We start from the raw sequence: 20,246 nt of genomic DNA, 5'->3' as shown, positions 1-20,246 counted from the left end.
TAAGCTAAAAAGAAGATGAGCCAACTATTTAACTCTGCCACAGTTACTGCTCCTCTGTTCGGTGTAAAGAGGATTTTTTAATAAAAAAGAACATTAGCTATAGGCAATTGTCTTTTGAGATAGTTTTAATTAGCTATATAATTAGTTAGTTTAATTAATTAGATTTCTACATTTGGAATTCTTTTTAATCCTTCCTAATTTTTCAGGAGTTTCTCTCCTTCTTCCATTTCTACTTTTTTTTTCTTATTCTACATTTTCCACCTTCAGTGTTGCTTTCTGCCTGTTTTTTAAAAGCAGAATACAGGCAATCTTCCATACTGCTCACTTGTTAGCATGGTCCCTGGCATAATTTTTCCCAGGCCAAAATCACTCTCTGAAGCAATTCCCTTCATGTTTCAGAGGTTAGCATAGACCAAAGGCTGCCTAACAGGCAGCTGAAATACAACTCTGGTTTGAAGATGAGAGAGCTTAGCTGTAAGGATGCAAGCCAGCCTGTGCCCAGGCATCAATCCCTGCGCCATTTTACTTTCTGGTGTGAATGTAACTGATGCCTAAAATACAGAAATCATGCTCCCATGGAGACCTCTATTTGCTGCCTGCCACGAGAGCCCTCCTGGGTACCGCTGGGGAATGGGAAGTGGATGAATAGTTTGGCAGATGGTCAGGTTACCAGGTAACTTAACCTTATGCAGGATTATTATATCATATTTGTTCTTTTTTGTTAGCATATTTCCTAAAGATTTACACTGAGCAAAGGCTAGTGTTTTCTTCTTTATGAATGGGGTCTGCAGCTCACACCAACTGGATGTGGACAACCCAGGAGTATCATATTTGTTCTTTTTTGTTAGCATATTTCCTAAGGATTTACACTGAGCAAAGGCTAGTGTTTTCTTCTTTATGAATGGAAGTATAAAATAAGCAAATTTACTGAACTTCTGATCAACTCATCAGCTTATTTTTGTTAATTTTTTAAAAAAGAAAGCAAATGTAGAAATTTTCACTACTTTCTGATATATTTGCTGGTTATCTTGTTTTGAAAAGTAAAAATATTCTTCCCAAAAATGCTTATTCAGTTAAAAATAACCTGATAAGGATGCTTTGCTCACTTCTTTCTTCTTCTTTATTTTACCTTTTCACTAAAAAATGTAGTTGAATGAAAACCTGGCAGATTAGTACTGAACTAGTAAGCAGAATAATGGAGATGTAAGAGAAAGAGTAACACTCATTTACAATTGTAAAATACTGCCAGCTTCTTCAGTTTTTACAAAAATAGAACACAGCAAGAACCAATTTATAAGAGAAACCTTTAAAAATGCAGGCAGAAAATTAAGTGTCCATCTATCAAACTCAATTCTTATTCCCCACAGTGTCAGCCAGATGACAAGCCAAGCTGCTTATTGTCCCAGAAATCATGCTCAGTTATCAATATTTCTACAATCATTGCCTACAATTGATGTTAAAATGATGGCAGAAAAATAATGGGGGAAGTTTTCAGAGTGGACTATAAGACGCACATGCATATAACCCATTGTATTTGAAAAGATGTGCACACTCCAGGACCTATGTATTACTGCCAAAAAATTGCCCTGATTTTGTAGTATGTGCACTTTTACCAATGTACATGAGCTCCTATAAAGCTTAAATAAGAGATTTTATGAAAGATAAGGTTTTGCATGAGCTTGGGGAAATAACTCAGTTTTTCTGGCTAAAGCATGAAAGATTGCGGGTGTCATGAACATTTTTACTCAGTGTCAAACCAAGGGAACAGAATCTTTTTGGAGCTGCTGTGTGAGCTGATCCAGAAAATGAGCTGGTATGACCAACATTGTTAGCTTTCGCCTGTCTACCACCAACTTACCACTGAACACTTATTATTTAGGTTGGAGAGGTAAACCAAAACATATGCGTCCTCATGACGGTTATGCAGATATGTAAAGTTCAAGCTTCCCAGCAGCTTTCTGTTTATACTTTCTATTACATTCCAGGTTATCAATACCAAGGGCAATGCTGTACTTTGAGGTGACAGTGTGAGTCTTTTTGAGTCTTCACAGTCCAAATCCTTCTGTTCTTTCTCAGAACAAGTTTCTCTGCATAAACCGCTCCAAAATGAGGGATATACTCTGTACTTGTTCCACAAGGAGGAAATAAGCAAGTCTTATTGCCACAATTAGACTCCAAAGTCCCATTAAGACTTTCTTTTTACAACTTTTGACTGGGAATAAAGGCTCTGGAGTGCCACAAATTCAACAAAATGTTTGAGCTGAAAGTTTCATCTTTGTTTTGTGCATAACCAAGCAGGGAATCCAGTTCTGATGAGGGATACAACCAGCCACTGACCATCTCCATGTCTTTAGAAAACAAATTCTGGGCCATTTGGTAAAACAGTGCTTAGTTATCATCAAGACAAATTAGTCATCATCAGGGAAAGGCAGTGGTGGGGTGGGGAGAGTTAAAGCACCACCACCACCACTTGAGGAAACAGTTATGTTGACCACATCTGATTCATTCACCCAGGCATTTTTTGCTTGTGTTTGTATACAAATTTTGGTGCGTCATTACCACACTGAATAAAAACTAAAATTAAAACCAAATAATAGGCAATAGCAGTGGGCACCAAATTGACACCTTGCCTGCCTTCAGTGCCAAGAAGTCTCACTCCAGCCTTGGCTATCTACAAGTAGCCACTATCTTGGCTAGGCATGCTGGGTATTCCCAGCTCCGCAAGTATCCCTGGGAGATATTGCTACAGTAGGGCTCCTCATGCTTTACGGAGTCTGGATTTACAGCATTATAACACTCTGTAAACATAATTTTCATTTTGGCTGGAATTTTTACAACTTCAGCATATCCAGAAATTTTAGTCATATGGCATAACTTCCACATTTCTATTTTCTGTTACCAGGATATAACAAAACAATGCTTATGTCTATCACTTTCTGGCTTCTTCTAACTGACTCCTTTACAAAATTTCTTTGCTAGATGTTTTCTATCGAGAACAAAAAGTTTTTAGTGCAGTATTTCGAGAGAATACTATCTTTCAAAGAGTCCATATTTATCAACTGATATTCTAAAAATATGGTATTTGGACATAAGGTTCTTCACTGTTTTTCTGAAATCCCCCTTGTAACTTCTGTGTCTGTGCTCCAGTAGACAAACCACAGCGACATGCACAGAGACAGGTAGCTGAAATGATAGTTCCTTTCTGAGAATAGTCATTCCCCATGATAGATCAGATATGTTTTTCTCCTGATTTGGACATGTTCGTAATTAGCCTTCTAGCAAGGCCATCTGGACAAGACGTCAACATTACTTACGTGTAACTGCTAAATCATAGAACTGAGGTGGGTTTCAAACTATTTATCAAGATGTCCCCCAGGATTCATGAGTTTGAAAAGCTAGCATAGACATGCCCAGTCTGTTCTGACCTCAGACCTCCTTCCTTGTGAAGAATAACTGGGATAAATGTTCCACAGATTTATCTACTCCTCAGGGCTTCTTTCACAGGATGTAAAAGTTCCCATGAATAGAAGAGTTTCTAAAGGTCATCTTATTATGCCCACTTTTTCCCCAAACCAAAAGCAAAAGCATCTGTTTTCTCCAGCAACATATTTGAAATGTCAGTAGGCCAAGGTAAAATGTTAAATCTAGAAATGGGAAAGTAAATTCCACTGCCCACTCAGAACATTTTCTTTCCTCCACACCCAGGACACCGAATTTGTAACACTGGCAAACTCACTTGCAAATTTCCTATAATAAAAAGAGTGTCTTGTAGGACCTGGCACATGTGGCAGTGTCAGAAGAGCGGTAGTTCTGCATGGCTTGAATTCTCTTTTTGTCAGTAGAAGTTCTGTCCTCAATGGTTGCCGAGTGTGTGCCCACTGCTTGAAACACCTCACATTTCTGAGGCTTCAGTTTCACACTGGCAGCCTGGAAAGACCCATTAGTGAGTACATCAGCTGCACAAGGGTGTTATCGTGTACCGAGGTTTTGTTTGGCCAGAACAAACAGACAAGAGTGACAGGCAGTGTAACAGCCTCCATAGAGCTCTCAAACAGAGCAGCTACATTTTGTAAACCTGATGCCATACTGGTCTATACTGCTATAGGGTTTTTTGGACCAACAATTTTTCCCTGTCTTTTGAATGCCCTCCCACTGACCAATATCTGATTCAAGATCCAGCATTGGAAATCAATACTGCAGGAACTCTACTGTAAAATCTGAGTATCAAGATTATTGTTATCTAAAAAACTTTCCACAGCTCACATAGATACTTTCTCTTTACTGAAATACTGATGAAGCCCAAGGCTGAAGGCTCAGTTACTTTTCTTGATGCATTCCTGTAGTGGTTGGTACAACCTCTTTCTTCCTCACTGCTGGAGAGGAGGTTGCTCAACGCTCAGTGTCGCGCATTATCAATATTACATGGATCAATGGTGAAGCGAAGGAAAACTCGGCTTATGTCTTTGTTGGTTCAGCAGAACCACTCTTACTTTCCAGCATAACTACCTCTGAGACTACTTACGTATTTGTACAGAATTGTCATGGAATAAATGTAATAGACACTGTTCAAACTCATTTTAATCCTCTTTTCCCCACAGTTTCTTTTTTTTCTATGTGACTATCCACCAGAACCACTTGTTCACCTTTTTCATCCACAGCTGGCCATTTTAACATTTACTCTCAGTCAATAGCATAAACAAAGGAACAGCTACCTCATTCAGATCCACAACTAAGTCCTCATCAGGCCATTCATTCTCCTTGGGCCTTTACCAAGTTATCACAGTGCGTAGCTGCATCAGCTTAAAGGCAAGATAAGTCATTCACTGAAAAGCAGTTTCCTACAAAGAATTTATTGCACTAGTGCCATTTTTAAACAGAATGGCCCAGACTGCATTTATTTTGCCATGATTACAGGAATCGTGTCAAGGTACCCATGTTTTTGAAAAGCACAGAAAATGATGGAAAAGTGCTCCAGCTCTGGCACCAAGGAATCAAGAACGTACAAACGAGATCAATTTCACTTCTGCAACTGTCCGACATTTTAACTGAAGAGACTGCGTGTTCACACACAGCTGCTGTGGTGAGATTTGTTTAGATCTTGACCTGAGCCTATTTGCAGTTTGGAGCTAGTCTGAAATACAGACCAATTTCCTTATTTTTGCTGAAATTGCAGTGGTTTGGGAGGAGGCCTTAGTCTCTTAGCAAACCTGAAATTTTGACAGTCATGTTGAATCTGCAGCTTTTCATCCTTTTTCAATGAACTTATCCTAGTAAGCAGCCTAAAGACAAACTTTCAATATTTTTTTTCATCTAGTGAACAAAGCTGAGCTGTGAGCTCTTCCCTGGTGATCCCCAAGTTTGTTACTGGGTTTCATTAGATGTTTGTGATGGTCACTCTGGCCTGCCATAGCTGTAGCAGTCTTTTTTGCTTCAGCAGTATATTTTCCATACTAGCTTTTAGCCAGTCTGCTCTTTTTATTTTTGTATTTTTATATATTCAATAATGCATATATGCATAATTACATAGGCAGTATAATTACATTTTGTTTGATTATATATGCCACCTTCTTTTCTTAATCATCACAGACGCCAGACTCTAATTCCTCATTTCATTCAGGCCTGTGAGGCACAGAGCAGTACTTAGAGGCACACAGCTCTCAGCTTCCGTCGTTCTTGGCAGCAGCTGCCTCAACATCTGATGTGCAACTACAAGAGGTGTCTCACGTTGCTTGGCACATTCCTGCTCATTCCACCCTTTGCCTAATTGAGAGCTGCAAGTACAAGCCTATACATGCTCTGTCACCAGTTTATCCAGAAAAATCTCCTACAGGCATGGGTTTGATAAGAACACAAGGTTTCATCAGTCCAGGCATGGCTTCATTGTTCTTGTTTCTATTTCTTAGCCACAACTTATCCAGCTCAGATTTATGACTAGCTCCAAACCATGTGAGATTTCTGGACAAATATAATTCCCACTCAGCTTCACTCCCCTAGATTGTCTCCACTTGTCAAGAGAGAAGATGAGGCACAGAAAAGGGCTATAATTTGCCCAAAGGGTGACACAAGTAGAAACAGAATCAGCGTCTCCTGATTCTTAGTCCAATTCCCCAGCCCCCAGGACATACTGTTAAGTAGATGTCAGCATGCCCATTATAGCCCTTATAGTGAAGTCTTTAATGTAATTTTAATCATTGAATAAAATGATTGATAAATTATTAAACATTTAAATAAAAGTTAAATTTTTACTACATCATCAGGTTAATAACCTATTGTTTATTTTGATAAATATGGGTAGTGAATCTAGATATGCAAACAGAAAATGTCTGAAAAGGGAATACAATTAAGCACTGCTAAAACAATGTATTTCTTTAGCACTTCCAAACCCCCATAATCTAATCATGGTTCAGTAATAGACCTGGGGAGTAGGGACAGGATAAAAGAAAATAAATGGAAATCAACAATAGAAACCATCTCTGTAGAGAGTGAGAAGTTCAAGGCTGGTCAGTGGTATACTTTGAACTCAGCATGGGCTTCATTTCTCTCCTCTCCCGCTGTCCTCCTTATATGCTGCCTTTGTGCCAGTTTGAGCGGTTTGAAAAAAAAAATTGATGTTTTCCTGCTTTATGCTGTTATTGAGAGACTTCTTATTTCCTCATTAATTTTAGCAGTACAGTAAATGCTGCCTTTTTCAGTATTTTATGAGCCAAGTAAATCTTAAACAAATTCAGGGAGAAAGCACTTGCGTGTCTTAGACCAATGCAATGATTCCTTAGATCTCCACAAGCCAAAATTTGTCTCACTCCACTGTTTAGCAGTTTGTACAGGTTTGCAACTCACAGTTTGCAGCGACTTTCCAAGCACTGTAACCTTTTCTGTTGATGCCTACAAATATCTTAGTCTCATAAGGGCCAGTAGCTCGGACCCTAAGATGGTTCCATACTTTGTCTAATTCAATTACTCTCACGGTAGTCCCCTGGATCTCTTTTGAAGCCCTTAATAAAAAATAAAATGCCATCACGTTTGCTGTCTTCCATTCCTTGGTGCCAAGACAGTTTCAACAATAAGTTACGTAATCCATTCTGCTGTGCAGAAATTATATATTTCAATCTTCTTAGAGCCCTTGGGTGAAAATTCACTGTCTTGATGATCTGTCAACATTCATTTGAACAACTGGTTCTAAAGCTGTTTAACTGATGGTTTCACCAGAGATGATGGACAAATCTCTCATAAAGAAAGGAATGTCCCTAAGCTCATTTCTGGTGAATGTTGGTGAACATAATTCATTGGCTTTTCAGGTAGGGACTCGTACTTCTTGTGCATTCCTCTAATAGCTCAGTCCTCCATTGGCCTGTAGACACACTGGTAGACTTCTTATTTCTGGTGCACTTGAAAAAATTACTGTTAGGGTAAATGCTTTTAGCAATTTGTTCCTCTAATCTGTTTTTTCAGTCTGCCTCAAAGTTTTTTACTTAATGTGCCAGTGTTTGTGCTCTTCTAAATTTAACCTGTTTGGACAGTGTTTTCATTATTTTTACTTTAAATAGCCTCTTTTATTCTTCTGTTTATCTATGACAGCTATTTCATGTCCTTTCACATTCTCTTCTGAGTCTTCAGTATAGTGTCTCTATACAGAGCACTGGAACAGGCTGCCTAGGGAGATTGTGGAGTCTCCTTCTCTGGAGACATCCAAAACCCACCTGGACATGACCCTGTGCAACATGTTCTAGTGGAACCTGCTTTGGCAGGTAGTGGGACTAGATCACCTCCAGAGGTCCCTTCCAACCCTAACCATTCTGTGATTCTGAATAGTCTTTTTGCCACTTGGAAGTATTTTACCCTTTTAAACTGACCCTTTACATTTAATTTTTGCATGCTTTTCCATTATTGAGTATTTTCTACATATTCAGTCTTGCAAATTTTTTTTGGAGGATATCATATATACCACTTATAATCACAGTAACAAAGAGCTTCTTCCATAGTGTCTCTGGTGTCAATTCTTGGTGCCTTTTTTGAGAATACATCAACAGCTGTTTCTCATTTTGAGAAAAAAAATAGAGAAAAATTCCTCCAAAGCAGCAGCTGTTCATGTTTTCAAAAAAAATAGGTCTCTAACTCATAGCTTCCCCATGAATCTTTACACCCTTCTTGAAAGTACTTACATTGTGTCTGTGTTTGGAGGAAAACACTATCACATGAATCACAGTAAACTCACAGAAATTGATATCAGTGTTGGACAGAAATGATGAGAATATTGATGATAAAACAACTGGTGGGGACTGCAGGTGCTGCTAGGGCTGGTGATGTTCTCTAGAAAATTATGTCAAAAGAACATGATTTGGCAGTCTTTAAACAATGTAGGATTTTGTTGTTCCTTGAAACCACCTAGGAAGTTTTGACAACATATGAAGTAATAACAAGAGGAATACTGAATATACTTTCATCTCATGTTTTTTTCTCTTATAATGATGGAGTTTACTGATAATTTTGTAGGACAGCAGAGGGGAGCAGCTGCTTACTGCTGTTGTGTGCCCAGTGAACAACTCTCATCAGCCTTGAGCTGCTTGGAGGTTTTTTCAAGTTACAGTCTGAGCAGAGGTGCTAAAGCCAGAGAAAGCACTCTCCTCTGCTGGCTATTTGTGATAGGTTTAATGGGAGCAGTATTTGACCAAGACACAACTGCACATATTTAGGAGAAAGCAATTATCGGTGTTTAGAAGAAAAGGCAGCTCAAGGAATTAATAGAGACAGAATGGTGTAGGAATCTGTTTTATACACAGGTGTATGTGGCTATCCACAGGACAGGCAATGGCTGTCATTCTGATACAGTTATCTGCACGTGATAGCATATTAATGTTTTTAACCTTTGGCAGATTAAGAAGACAGCAGGATCAAAGTGGACAGACTTCCAGCATGGAGAGCAGAGCATCTCTTCAGAGCCACGAGAAACTCCAGGATGGACGTAACAACAATTTACTGGGACATGGCTGCACGAGAGGCTGCAGCAGCTAGTGAGCCACGGTCCCGCACCTGGCAGGGTGAGGAAAAGTCCTCTCTGCGTATGCCTTCATCTTCACCCCTCAGATCCCAGGACATCTGACTCCTCCAAAAGCGGGATCCCCAGCCTAGGACAAACCCACAGAGCACACCGGCTGAGACTTTCCATGTATGGTCCTGCTCTTCTTTTGACTCTGCTGCTGGAAAAATGACCATCAGTAACAAAATACAGTTTTATAAGTAAGTGTGACTTTCCTTTTCAAAATCCTGGAAGAAAACTTGAAACAATTCATTAGGCAGCCTCTCAAAGATTGCCACGTTTCTGGCTACTCGCAAGAGACAAAGTTATATTGGGGCCAGCTTTATCTTGGAGGTTTTATGTTACCCTGTCTGACGCCGATAATTAAAGTGGTGCAGTTTGGAATTTTGTGAAATTGCTGGATACAGCTGTTTCTGAGCACCTGCTGTTGAGTTTATAACAGATGTATATGATGTAAATACGCAAATGTAGTGTCAAATAGGTCAAACGCTGAAAAATTTCATTTAAATACCTGAAGCCCATTGGAAAAGTTACAGCGTGAATGTATTCACATTGTTCTTTAACTTCATGCATTCTGCTTTGTAGTAAAAGATGTGACCCTGGCCAAGTAAAAGTTTTGCTAGTAACTTTAGTGGGTGCAGGGTCAGACACATCAGTAGTGTATGATAATCATGACAAAGAAAGACCTTTGTATTTGCAACAATAGGCTGTCCAAACCAGAGTTGAAAAGCAGCTTAGTAAGGAGAGCTAAAAACATTAGGAAGTTGCTCAGATCCATAGTTAGGTGTTATAAAATGTAAAGAGGTTACATGTGTCTCTTTTTTCATGGATCTATTCTGGATGAGAACCATCTTGAATAGAAAGAAATATACTTTATCCGAAGTATTGCTGACATGAATGCTTTTTTTTTTTTTCTCAAATAGCATTCACAATTCCAGGCATTTATGGTATTTTACAACTTGTACATCCACATTTTGATAATAAATGAATGTTTGTTCTCTGCTATTGTGCTTTATTTTTAAGGATTATCATCCATAAGCAAATTTCATTTCAACTTTTTAAAACAAATAATTTAGGCTTTTAGAAGTGAAAAACATTTTATTTGTAATAATCTATTTTTACTGTATTGTTTCCGTTTTATCTTTTACAAAACAAAGTTCTTTGAATCTATTTTTAAATTTGATTTCACATTATATGTAATTTTTCTCACAAATTTTTCATAAAATACAGATTTTTATCGCTCCTCCATGAAATGATAGCGTGTTCCTATAAACAACAGAGCAGTTTACAAATGTAGTAAGGTAAAGATTTTACATCTATCATGAACATGGTATTGGTCTACTTGCTTAATTTGGACATCGACTGAAATAATCGTAGGATCAAGCAAAGGAGCAAAGTTTCTCTGGTCTCATGAGGACAGATTTCATTGCCCAGAATAAACTTTTTCATACCCATCTGATCTTATAATGTCCTTTTTTTTTTTTTTTTTTCCGCTTAATATTGGTTTCACTTGGGAAGGACCAAAGTGGATAACATTTCACCTAATTTCTGGAAACACAGAATCACAGAATCACAGAATGTTAGGGATTGGAAGGGACCTTGAAAGATCATCTCGTCCAATCCCCCTGCCGGAGCAGGATTACCTAGATCATGTCACACAGGAATGCGTCCAGGCAGGTTTTGAACGTCTCCAGAGAAGGAGACTCCACAACCTCTCTGGGCAGCCTGTTCCAGTGTTCAGTCACCCTCACCGTAAAGAAGTTTTTCCTCATATTTATGTGGAACCTCCTGTGTTCCAGCTTGCACCCGTTGCCCCTTGTCCTGTCAATGGATGTCACTGAGAAGAGCCTGGCTCCATCCTCATGACACTTGTCCTTTACATATTTATAAACATTAATGAGGTCCCCCCTCAGTCTCCTCTTCTCCAGGCTAAAGAGACCCAGCTCCCTCAGCCTCTCCTCATAAGGGAGATGTTCCACTCCCTTAATCATCTTCGTGGCTCTGCGCTGGACTCTCTCTGACTCCTATTGTTCTGTTCCAATCAAAATGCATCATGGTCTTGGATCTTGATGTGGATCTTGACCCTGGAAAGAAATGAAAGATTCTATTTACTTGAGTAATCCTACAGAAATGAATGGCACTACCCACAAGTAAGTGCTTGGAGGATCCATGCTGTATCAGGTAATACTGATTAGAGCCACGAAGTTTTTGGAAGCAGGGCGAGTAATATATTAAGATTTTCCACACAAAATTTTCCAATTTGAAAAACATTTGGTGAAAAAAAGGCAATTGCACATTTGCTTTTTTTTTTTTTTCTATGATTACCGTTGTTTTGAGCAAGAGGTATTGTAGGTAATCTTGTACAACATCAACCACACAGGATGTAAATACACTACCACCTTAATTCAGGCTGGGAAGGCATTTTTGAAGTTAATGTCTCCACCTTACAACCCTACTGCATTTTGGTTCATATTGTAGCACCCAAATCAGATTCTTTTTGGATGACACAAAACCAGAAAATGTGCTCCAAGAGAGCATGTAATGTCATCCGCCCAGCTTTGGGCCTGCAGACCACAGTAACAGGAATATGAAATTAAACTTCCCAAAATGTGCCTCATGTGGATGTCAGATCGGCATTGCCGACCTCTCCGCTTTGCAGAGCCCCTGCTGTCAGGCTGCACTGCCTGCTAATGCACACGCAGCCACTGAGAACCTGGGTATATAGAATTAAAAGTCCTGATCCATAGCCTTTAGAGTATAAGAATTTCATCAATGACTGTATTAAAAATTGGGGATTTTCCTGCAGATAGAATTTAATTAGCAGCAGGATTCTACCAAATAGCATTTAATTAACAGCAGGATCCTACCAAACATTTGCAGTCTGATCTGGCTGGCTGCTGGGTGTCTTTGCCAATGGTTTACTAAGCTGTTTCTGACAGAAGCCTGGTTATTCAATAGATGGCATCTACTTAAATATATTTGCACAGAGTATTATGCATGAGCGCAAGCTCACTCAGACACTTTAATTTCACGCTTGTTGCCACACGATCATTTCTCAAACAACTCCACTGCTTGCAAAAAAAAAGGAATCACGGCACTGATCAGCTTTATCCAGAGTCCATGACGCTTCCACTGACTGCAAGTTGAACCTCGTGCTGCATATAATTATCTTTGTCTACTTATTACACAGGTCAGAGAATACCCCCAGCTATACTGTGGAGACCAAATATATTCTTAGTTCATCTTTCCTGTGGACCAACGTAGCTGTAAGGAACTGGCCTGTCATGGGAGGCTCTGGTAATGGTGCAGAAGAAGAAAAAGAAGACAGGTAATTCTGTATGGTATGTGCTTTGTGAAGACAGAACAAGTACTACAAGAAAAGTCACACAGTCTGGGAATAAGCCTGAGAAGAGCTTGACTGTGACTTGTTTCCCCTTGCTTTAGACATAAGAAAAATGTACACGTCTGCAGCTGAGTTAGCCAGTTCCAGGCTCAAAAATAAAGAAGAAAAAAAAATATGCTTTTAGGATGTGGTGCACTTGCTCTGTCTTGACTGTCTCCTTTAGCAGATGGTTCAACCTGTAGCTCTGCCTCCATGGAGTATAAAATCAGTGTACACAGCTCAGATGTGGACATGCACATTGTGCACTGACATTTAGTCAGATGAATCTTGTTTGTGATGGCACAGACAATTTGTGGAGATGCAGTCTAATCCTTATGAAAAAAAGGGAACATTTTTGATCATTTCAAAGGGAGTAAGAGCTGTTTAAACAGTTTTTATCCTTACGTGCAAAAGACGTATTAGAGGGCTGACAAATTACACAAAACCAGACTTCTGCAATGAATACAGCCTTGCTTTCCAGCAGAAATGAAAACAAGGAAGGCAACCTAAATAAGATGTGGAAGGTTTTTACAAAATACTCAGTGAGTTGGAGAGGAAAAACAAAGCGGGGCATCATAAAACCAAAAGAAACTCCTTGGGACTCATTTATTCTGTACAGCTTTATTGCCTTGCAAACGCAGCCAGTGATCTTAACTCCCAAAGTCTCATCTGGTTTCTCCAAGTCATTTCAAGGGTAAAATATTTTTTCTCATTTCTGTTCCAGGGAAGAGGGAAGGAAGTCTAACACAGCTGGAAAAGCAGTTTGCTGCTACAACATTTTATTGCAATGCCACTTGCTCTGCGGTGTAACAGTTCTGATCACACATGCACATTCCCATAGCATCACTCCACATTAAACTCTGCCAGATTTACCTTCTGTTCAGTTTGCTCTTTCTACATTGTGTATTAAATATTGGCACTGCGCTGTAAATATTTAATTACCAACTCTCATAAAATACAAATGGCTCCTTTCGTCTGTAGTCTTGACAAAAATGATTAGTGAAATATTTCCAGAAGTTTTTTGTGTAATTTTGGGGAGTGGGAGGGTTGGTTATAGATCTTGGCACACTATTCAAAATGATACCAAAGCACATAATAGAGGAAATACTAGGCACCAATCCATCCACCCATTCCATTCATTCAGATGTTTTCTGCTTGCAGAAATACGTGATCACAATTTCAATGTGATTTCTGACAGTTTAAACAAAACCTAAATATTGGTATATTGGGATGTACTGAGGAACTGTGGTTGGCTGAATAAGACCCAAAACATTTTTCTATTTTCCGGTCGGGTAGCTATGCCAACACTTCTGCTATGAAAAAAAGCATTTGCTAACATAGGAGAAGCTTAGAGGTTTTGGACAGGTACTTTTACAGTTTTGGTGGGAGATGGAAAGCAAGCAGAGATTCAAAGTGCATTTAATTAAAAAAACCCAGGTATACTCTTGAACTTCCACTGCTCTAGCACCTGCCTCAAGAGGAGACCTGGAACAAACCACTGTCCTGCAAATAATCCCCATTATTTCTATGTCTGGCCCAGATTTAATCCGTGGCTAAATAGGTTGATCCGTGCAGGCTCTGAGTAAGAAACGAGCAAAGGCAAGACCCCACCTGGGGTGCTGGTTCTCCCTGGGCTGCTCAGGCTCTGCCTTCTTGTACAGCAAAAGGAACAACTTACAGCAGCCACTGGAGCCAAAGTCATCAGCCCTGCTAGCAAAAGCAGAAAATATTTTTTCCTACACAGCAGTTGCAGTTCAGTCCCTCAGCAGATGCTGCCAACAGGTCCTGTGGTAAATTTTGAATGAGGAATAATGTAAAGCTTTTATAGATCCTTCTGGTGCCACGCAAAAACCTTCACGATAGATAGTATGATCCTTAAACAAGAGCTTTGCAGTTCTTCTTCTGGAGCACATACTAGTAGCTAAAAGACTAATTTCTTATGCATATTGTGCTTAACCATCTTCGCTTCCATCAGAGTAGCTACTTCTGCTCATCTGTATTTTAATGATTGGATCAACTACTGTCTGGCCAGCAGGAAAAAATGTTTGATGTTTTTAGTATTCATTTAGCAATGCAAATTAGATTGAGAAAACACACAGTACAATCAGGACCTTAATAATGACTGATATTAGCTATGCTCTATACATCAATGAACTTGGCTCAGAGTCACAAACTCCCTTTTTTTTTGTAGTATTTAATTGGGAAGAGGAAAGTACCTAATCAATTAGAGTATTTTTTGCAAAACAGCTAAACCGTCCTCATGAGTCTTCCCAGAGACTCAAAATCATACCGTAGGACAGAAAGCTTTGCTGTTCAATGTTTGGGGTTTTCTTTAAGTCCATTATAAACAACAAAGTAAGCATAACCAAACCTCTGTAGCTTTCAATACCCATTAAGAGAAATACAACTGAGAACAATCCTAAAGTCCAAGTCCTTCTAAAATGTATGCTCATGAATACAGAATTGTGTAAAATCAGTACCCTTTGAATGGAATTACCTGAATAGACTTAGTCATAGACACTTTCATGGGCAAAAATATGTCAGAACAAGTGCTATGGAGAATTTTTTGTCTTACATTTTCACTGTTTTGATGTGTGCTATATTACATCCCTGGAATTTTTCCACAATGATTATTTCGTACTTGAAAAATCCCTCTTGGAGGAGCACTATACAATTTAATTAGTAGTTATAACTTTTCTATACAATTCTATAGTGAGGTTAATATTCTCCAGTCAATGTGCTAAGATATTGAGGCAATTTCAGTGTGGTTAATTAGTAATGAGCGAATGCTTTATATCTCGAGCCCTATCATGATAAACACTGTATCCACACATTATGGTAAGTCAGATACTATTGCAAGGAATTTACAGTTTGAAATAGCTCTATAAGATATAACTTGAAGTCAGAGATGAACTGGGTAAAGTGTTCAAGGAAGCAGGTAATGGTGAAATCAGCTTATTAAATGTAATGAGCAACCATGTAATGCAGATTTATGGATTTTTTTCTGCATTAAATTATGTACAACATCCCCTTTAAGGCCATAAATTTCCCATTTATATTTTAAAGCTCAGGTTATATAATCTCAGGGAGTAGAGAAAGGGCTGAGGGGCAGAGCCAACTGCAGTGACACCAGTAGCTGCCATCAGTGCCTTGTCCTCTGTCCAGCTTAGGCCAGCTAGAGCACAAGAGGCTAGTTTCACTGAGCAGAAAATCTCTGCAGCTTCAGATTCAAACCAAAGAGAGCTGTGAAGAGTTGAAGAAGTATGCAAATAGGATGAGAGCTATCATCACAGCTGGCTTGTTGCTTCTGCACCACCTCGCGAGAACCAGCACGTTCACCAACGCAACGTGCGCAGCAAAGCCAGTCACCTTCAGCAGGGAAGTACGCCTTATGAAGGGTCATTCCTTGAGTTTGGATTTCCTTCCCCAACTTGAATATGTTCCCTGATGGGAGAACACCAGCAGACACGGTGCCTGCAGCTTGCTGCTTCCTCATGTAACTCAGCTGGCTCCTTCTTCTCCTCTCCTCTCAAAACACCCATCACCATGCCTAAGCGCTATAACCTTCCCAGAAGGCAGTTAGTTATTTTCTGACCAGATTATATCTATAAATCCCACCTTTCCCATGGTCTGGCAGGGGCACTCACTCCACTGGGCTGTGGAGTGCAAACATCCATGTGTGAACACTGCAGCATAGAAATCAATCCCCACTGAACACAATTCGACTGACACAGGTCAATCACTGTCCTCCCAAAGTCCTGCCAAACACCACCCACAGACATACATCCCCACCTCTTTCTCTCACCAATGGACCCATCAGACAAAAGACCTGTTTTTCCACTGACACTGTTACTGCTAAGATAAGTCACAAACTCCAGGAACTAAAGGTCTTGGAAATGCTTAGAACCTGCTGAAAACCCACCAAGTCCACTGATGAGAGTGTTTCAGAGGGTTTTCTTGTAGCCAGCATTCCTCTTACTGCAGTACTGGGCTTAATTTTACATTTTTCAGAGGCACACATTAATACTGAACACCTAATAAAAAAGAAAGAACACTAAATAGAGCAAGACAACCAGCAAAGCAATATGTATTTTAAAGAGACTTCTGAAATATGTTTTTGCCATCTTACAGGCACAGCTATTTGAGTAAGCAGCGCAGTTTTTTTGCAAATGAGAAGCGTAATCACTCTATCTGGGCAGACAAATGCACCTAAATGTATATAACTGATAGTGTGCTCTCATTATTATAGCAGTAACTTTCATTACCTTCTTCGCATTATTTTCTTCAAGAAAAAGTCTCTGCTAAAGCTGGTAGTAGTGACATTGAAACCTATAGGTCAAACTATGTGAACTACATTTAAAAAAAATACCATTTCATATTATCAGTCTTAAATTTTATTCCACTTCTTTTTTTTTTTTTTTTTTTTTATTTTGAAGATAAATAGGACCCCACAACTAGACTTTTCCAGATCCTTCATTGCTTCATATTATCCTCACTTGTATTTGTCTCCTCTTTAAATACGCAAACATTCCCCTGGCAACACACCACACAAACACCCGCCTGTCATGGGGTTTTCAACCCTTCCGCACAAATGAAGCTCTCTGTGTCTCTAAGACATTGTGCTGTCCCTCTCTGGAAAAACTTCTCTGTGAACTGCACTCATCGTTTACAGTTGCCCCACCAGGACTGTAAGTTATTCACATGAGGCTGCATTACCATTTTTAAGATGCATGAACTTGATAGTATTTCAGACAATCATGTTTCATACTTCTGTAGAGTCTTGGGAAGATGTTTTTTTAAGGAGTTAAGGTTTGGTTTAGTGGCTTTTTCTGAGTATCAGTATGCATTGAGCAGCTACATACACAACGAAGCGCTGGGCTATTTTATTGCATGGTTTTAGCATATTTGTACTACAGCAATGCATATAACTCCCTGAGCTTGCTCCTTCCAACCCTGACTGTGTCAATACTGATTTTCACCTTCCACCCTGTTGTACTGCTGTCTCTTATTGGTAGGACCAAGATTATTGGTTTACTGAGCCAGTATCTATATCAGGGACATATCCCTGCTTTTCTTGAAGAGCATACATATGTATGAACAGATAAATTGACTGTATTTTTCTCCCTGAAGAAAAAGGAGTACTTACTTTATTTGTACTGGCTGAGAATAACAAAACAAACCTCTTCCACATAGCACACTTCAGATAAAAACTTTTCTCATTTCTCATCAACTGTTTGTCAGTTCACAAATGAATGTTATGAGATTTAAAATGTATTATCTGCTGAAAATATGCTTATATTTTTCTTGAAGACATTTATTCCGAAACTCTTTCCATAGAAATAATGCAGCCATCCCTGTGATCTTTTACATTGTGATATGCTCATTATGTGGCATATGCATATTAATCTATAATTAAAAGGGTTGACTGAGAGGGATACTTCTTAGTCCATCCACCTCATGCTCACCAGCAGCTTTGGAATATATATCCCTTTACAAGTCACAAGTCAAAACATACTGTCAATGGGTGGCAGAAGCCTCAACCTTCCAAGATAAATAATGTGCTTAAATATAATGATATATAGTGCAGCCACATCTGCAAGTGTGTTCAAAAATAAAATCTTTCTTGCTTTCTCTCCAGGGATTTGAGATCTGCAGATTTCCTGCCAGAAAAGAAAGTAATGCATTTAGAGTAGGCTGGAGAGAAGGGAGTGCTTCTAGGAGACAGAAAAACACCTTGTCCCAATAGTTGGAATCTGATAATGTTTTGTTGTTAAATCCTATGTCTTCCTGAGTAAGGGTGCTTCCCTTCACATAGCAAGGCAAGACTAGGCATAAAATAAACATTTAAACACATTTGTGTTGCTCCAGCCATAGCTTACTGTTACTTGGATGTACTGTATTAATAGGGAAAGTTTTTTTGCAACAAGCTTGCACGTGATGGGTTTTCTCTCATGCTGTCATGAGCTATTAGGGACAGAAAAATTTCTGGCTGTTTCCATCAGAATTTTCTGAAGCTTTTTGAACTTCCCTTCTGCAGCTCTCCATTTTTGCCTACTTTCAATGCCCATGTGTCGAAGCCCCTCTTCCTCTCTCAAGAATTTCAGCTTAACGCTCAACTGAGCACCTCTGCTTCCCACCAAGTCTTATCTTCAAGTAAAACCAACTTTTTATTAGATTTAGTGACAGTAATTCTTTGTACTTCAAACAAAGGTCTTCTTTAACCCTAATGGATGCCATTTCTGCCATGAAGATACGAAATCACTTCTTTGGTAGTCCTTTCTGGACTCAGGCTTAGCTGGATGTTCTGGATCTTCTGGATCCAGAACTATGAAGTAGCTCTAATGAGGGACTGGAGTGGCTAAAATATTCAAGTGCTTTAAATTTAGATGCCTGAACCACAGAGCCCAGGGAAATCCACAACCATGTGCTTAGAGCCTACTCTTTTCTTTTCCTTCACAGGGACACCGCAGGGTACTTCCCAGGGAGACCTCACAAGCACCTCAGGGACCCAAGCAGCTGTGTCAGACATACAGAGCTCACCAGTAAAATGTCCAGTGCACGGGGGTATGTCTAAAAGTCTTACCTCTCTTGAGGCAATGAGGCCTCCAGTTAGCTCTACCGCTGTCCTAGAGATAGTAACTCCTAGACCAGCAATATCTGTGACAGTGTAACACTGAGAAAATCCACGGACAAAACAGAAAACTTGAGTTTGAAACCTTCCACAGCCCAGGGAGCTTAAAATATGTCCTTCCAGGAGAGTGGCCAGACAGTAGAAACAAACATGTCTTTTTTCCCAGTCTCTGAAGAATTCAAGATTAATATGACCATCTTACAAACCTTCAACCAGGGGGGATAAAGCTATGAAAGAAAACAAGATACCATTATATAGACAACTGTAAAGAAGAGCACAATGCATGGATACACTCAACATAAAATTTAAAAAAACCCTATAAATACATGCTGTTCAAGTTACACATCTATATTACTTGCCCTCAAGATCAGCTACAGGACAAAAAGTTATTGCTCTCTAATCAGTATTCATACGAAAGTGTTCAAACTATAATTCAGGATCCTGAGAGACCAGAATGCTTCTCAGCTTCATCTTTTTAAAATGAGAATGAATTCCATTTCAGTGTTAGCTTTGATGTATTTCAGGCATTTTTTTCCACATTAGTTGGAAGAAAATTATTTGCGCCAACAAATCTTAATGTCTGTATGTTTTGGTATTTGTCTTTCACTATACTGTTTCTCAGATGACAAACATTTTTTAGGGAAGTACAACCATTCTATGAAAGCACATTTAAAAACATCTATCTCCTGGTTTTAAGACTTACAAGAAATGAGGCTGGCTTTTGAATTTACATTATTCAAAACACAACTATGCCGAATGATCCCTTTTGTTGCATGAAGAATTTGGCATAGCGTGTGGGATGAGAGGAGAAATGCTTTTATAACACAAAATCCAATTGGCAAGGGCTCTCCATTAACACTCATGCAGAATTTCATTTTGCCAAAAGGACAGAAGTGTGTACCACAGGGGAAGATGGGGCATATAAGGCTAAGAAAATTAATTCCATTTGCTACAAAACCAAATTGGCAAGTGAACACCATTCAGCGAGCCCGTAAGGCAGTCCATCAACAATAAAATGTAGAGGAAGGGGAGGAATGTGCAGTGGGCCCAAAGTAAGGAGCACTATGTCCCTTGTTCTTTTATCAAGAAATCATGTTACTGGAAAAGGTCTCTTCAATTTAAAGGATGCAAGAGAAGCTACCTAGTGCTATTATAGTTCCATTTCCATTGGAAGATCAAAGCAACAACACAAAAGCAAG

At 39.2% G+C, this 20,246-nt stretch overlaps 1 protein-coding gene across 2 annotated transcripts in view; it reads left to right on the top strand.

Moving 5' to 3' along the window:
• STK32B (serine/threonine kinase 32B) overlaps positions 1–9,009 on the top strand; it is a 153,994-nt gene extending 144,985 nt beyond the window's left edge. For both annotated transcript variants that reach the window (XM_068403717.1, XM_068403716.1), the window contains one exon: positions 8,871–9,009. In XM_068403717.1, the coding sequence (XP_068259818.1) occupies positions 8,871–9,009 (139 nt within the window). The remainder of the gene's footprint in view (positions 1–8,870) is intronic.
• The last annotated feature ends 11,237 nt before the right edge of the window (positions 9,010–20,246 follow it).

Source organism: Nyctibius grandis, chromosome 6 (genome assembly GCF_013368605.1).
Source record: "Nyctibius grandis isolate bNycGra1 chromosome 6, bNycGra1.pri, whole genome shotgun sequence".
Classification (NCBI taxonomy): domain Eukaryota; kingdom Metazoa; phylum Chordata; class Aves; order Nyctibiiformes; family Nyctibiidae; genus Nyctibius; species Nyctibius grandis.
This window is presented reverse-complemented; position numbering and strand designations above follow the sequence as displayed.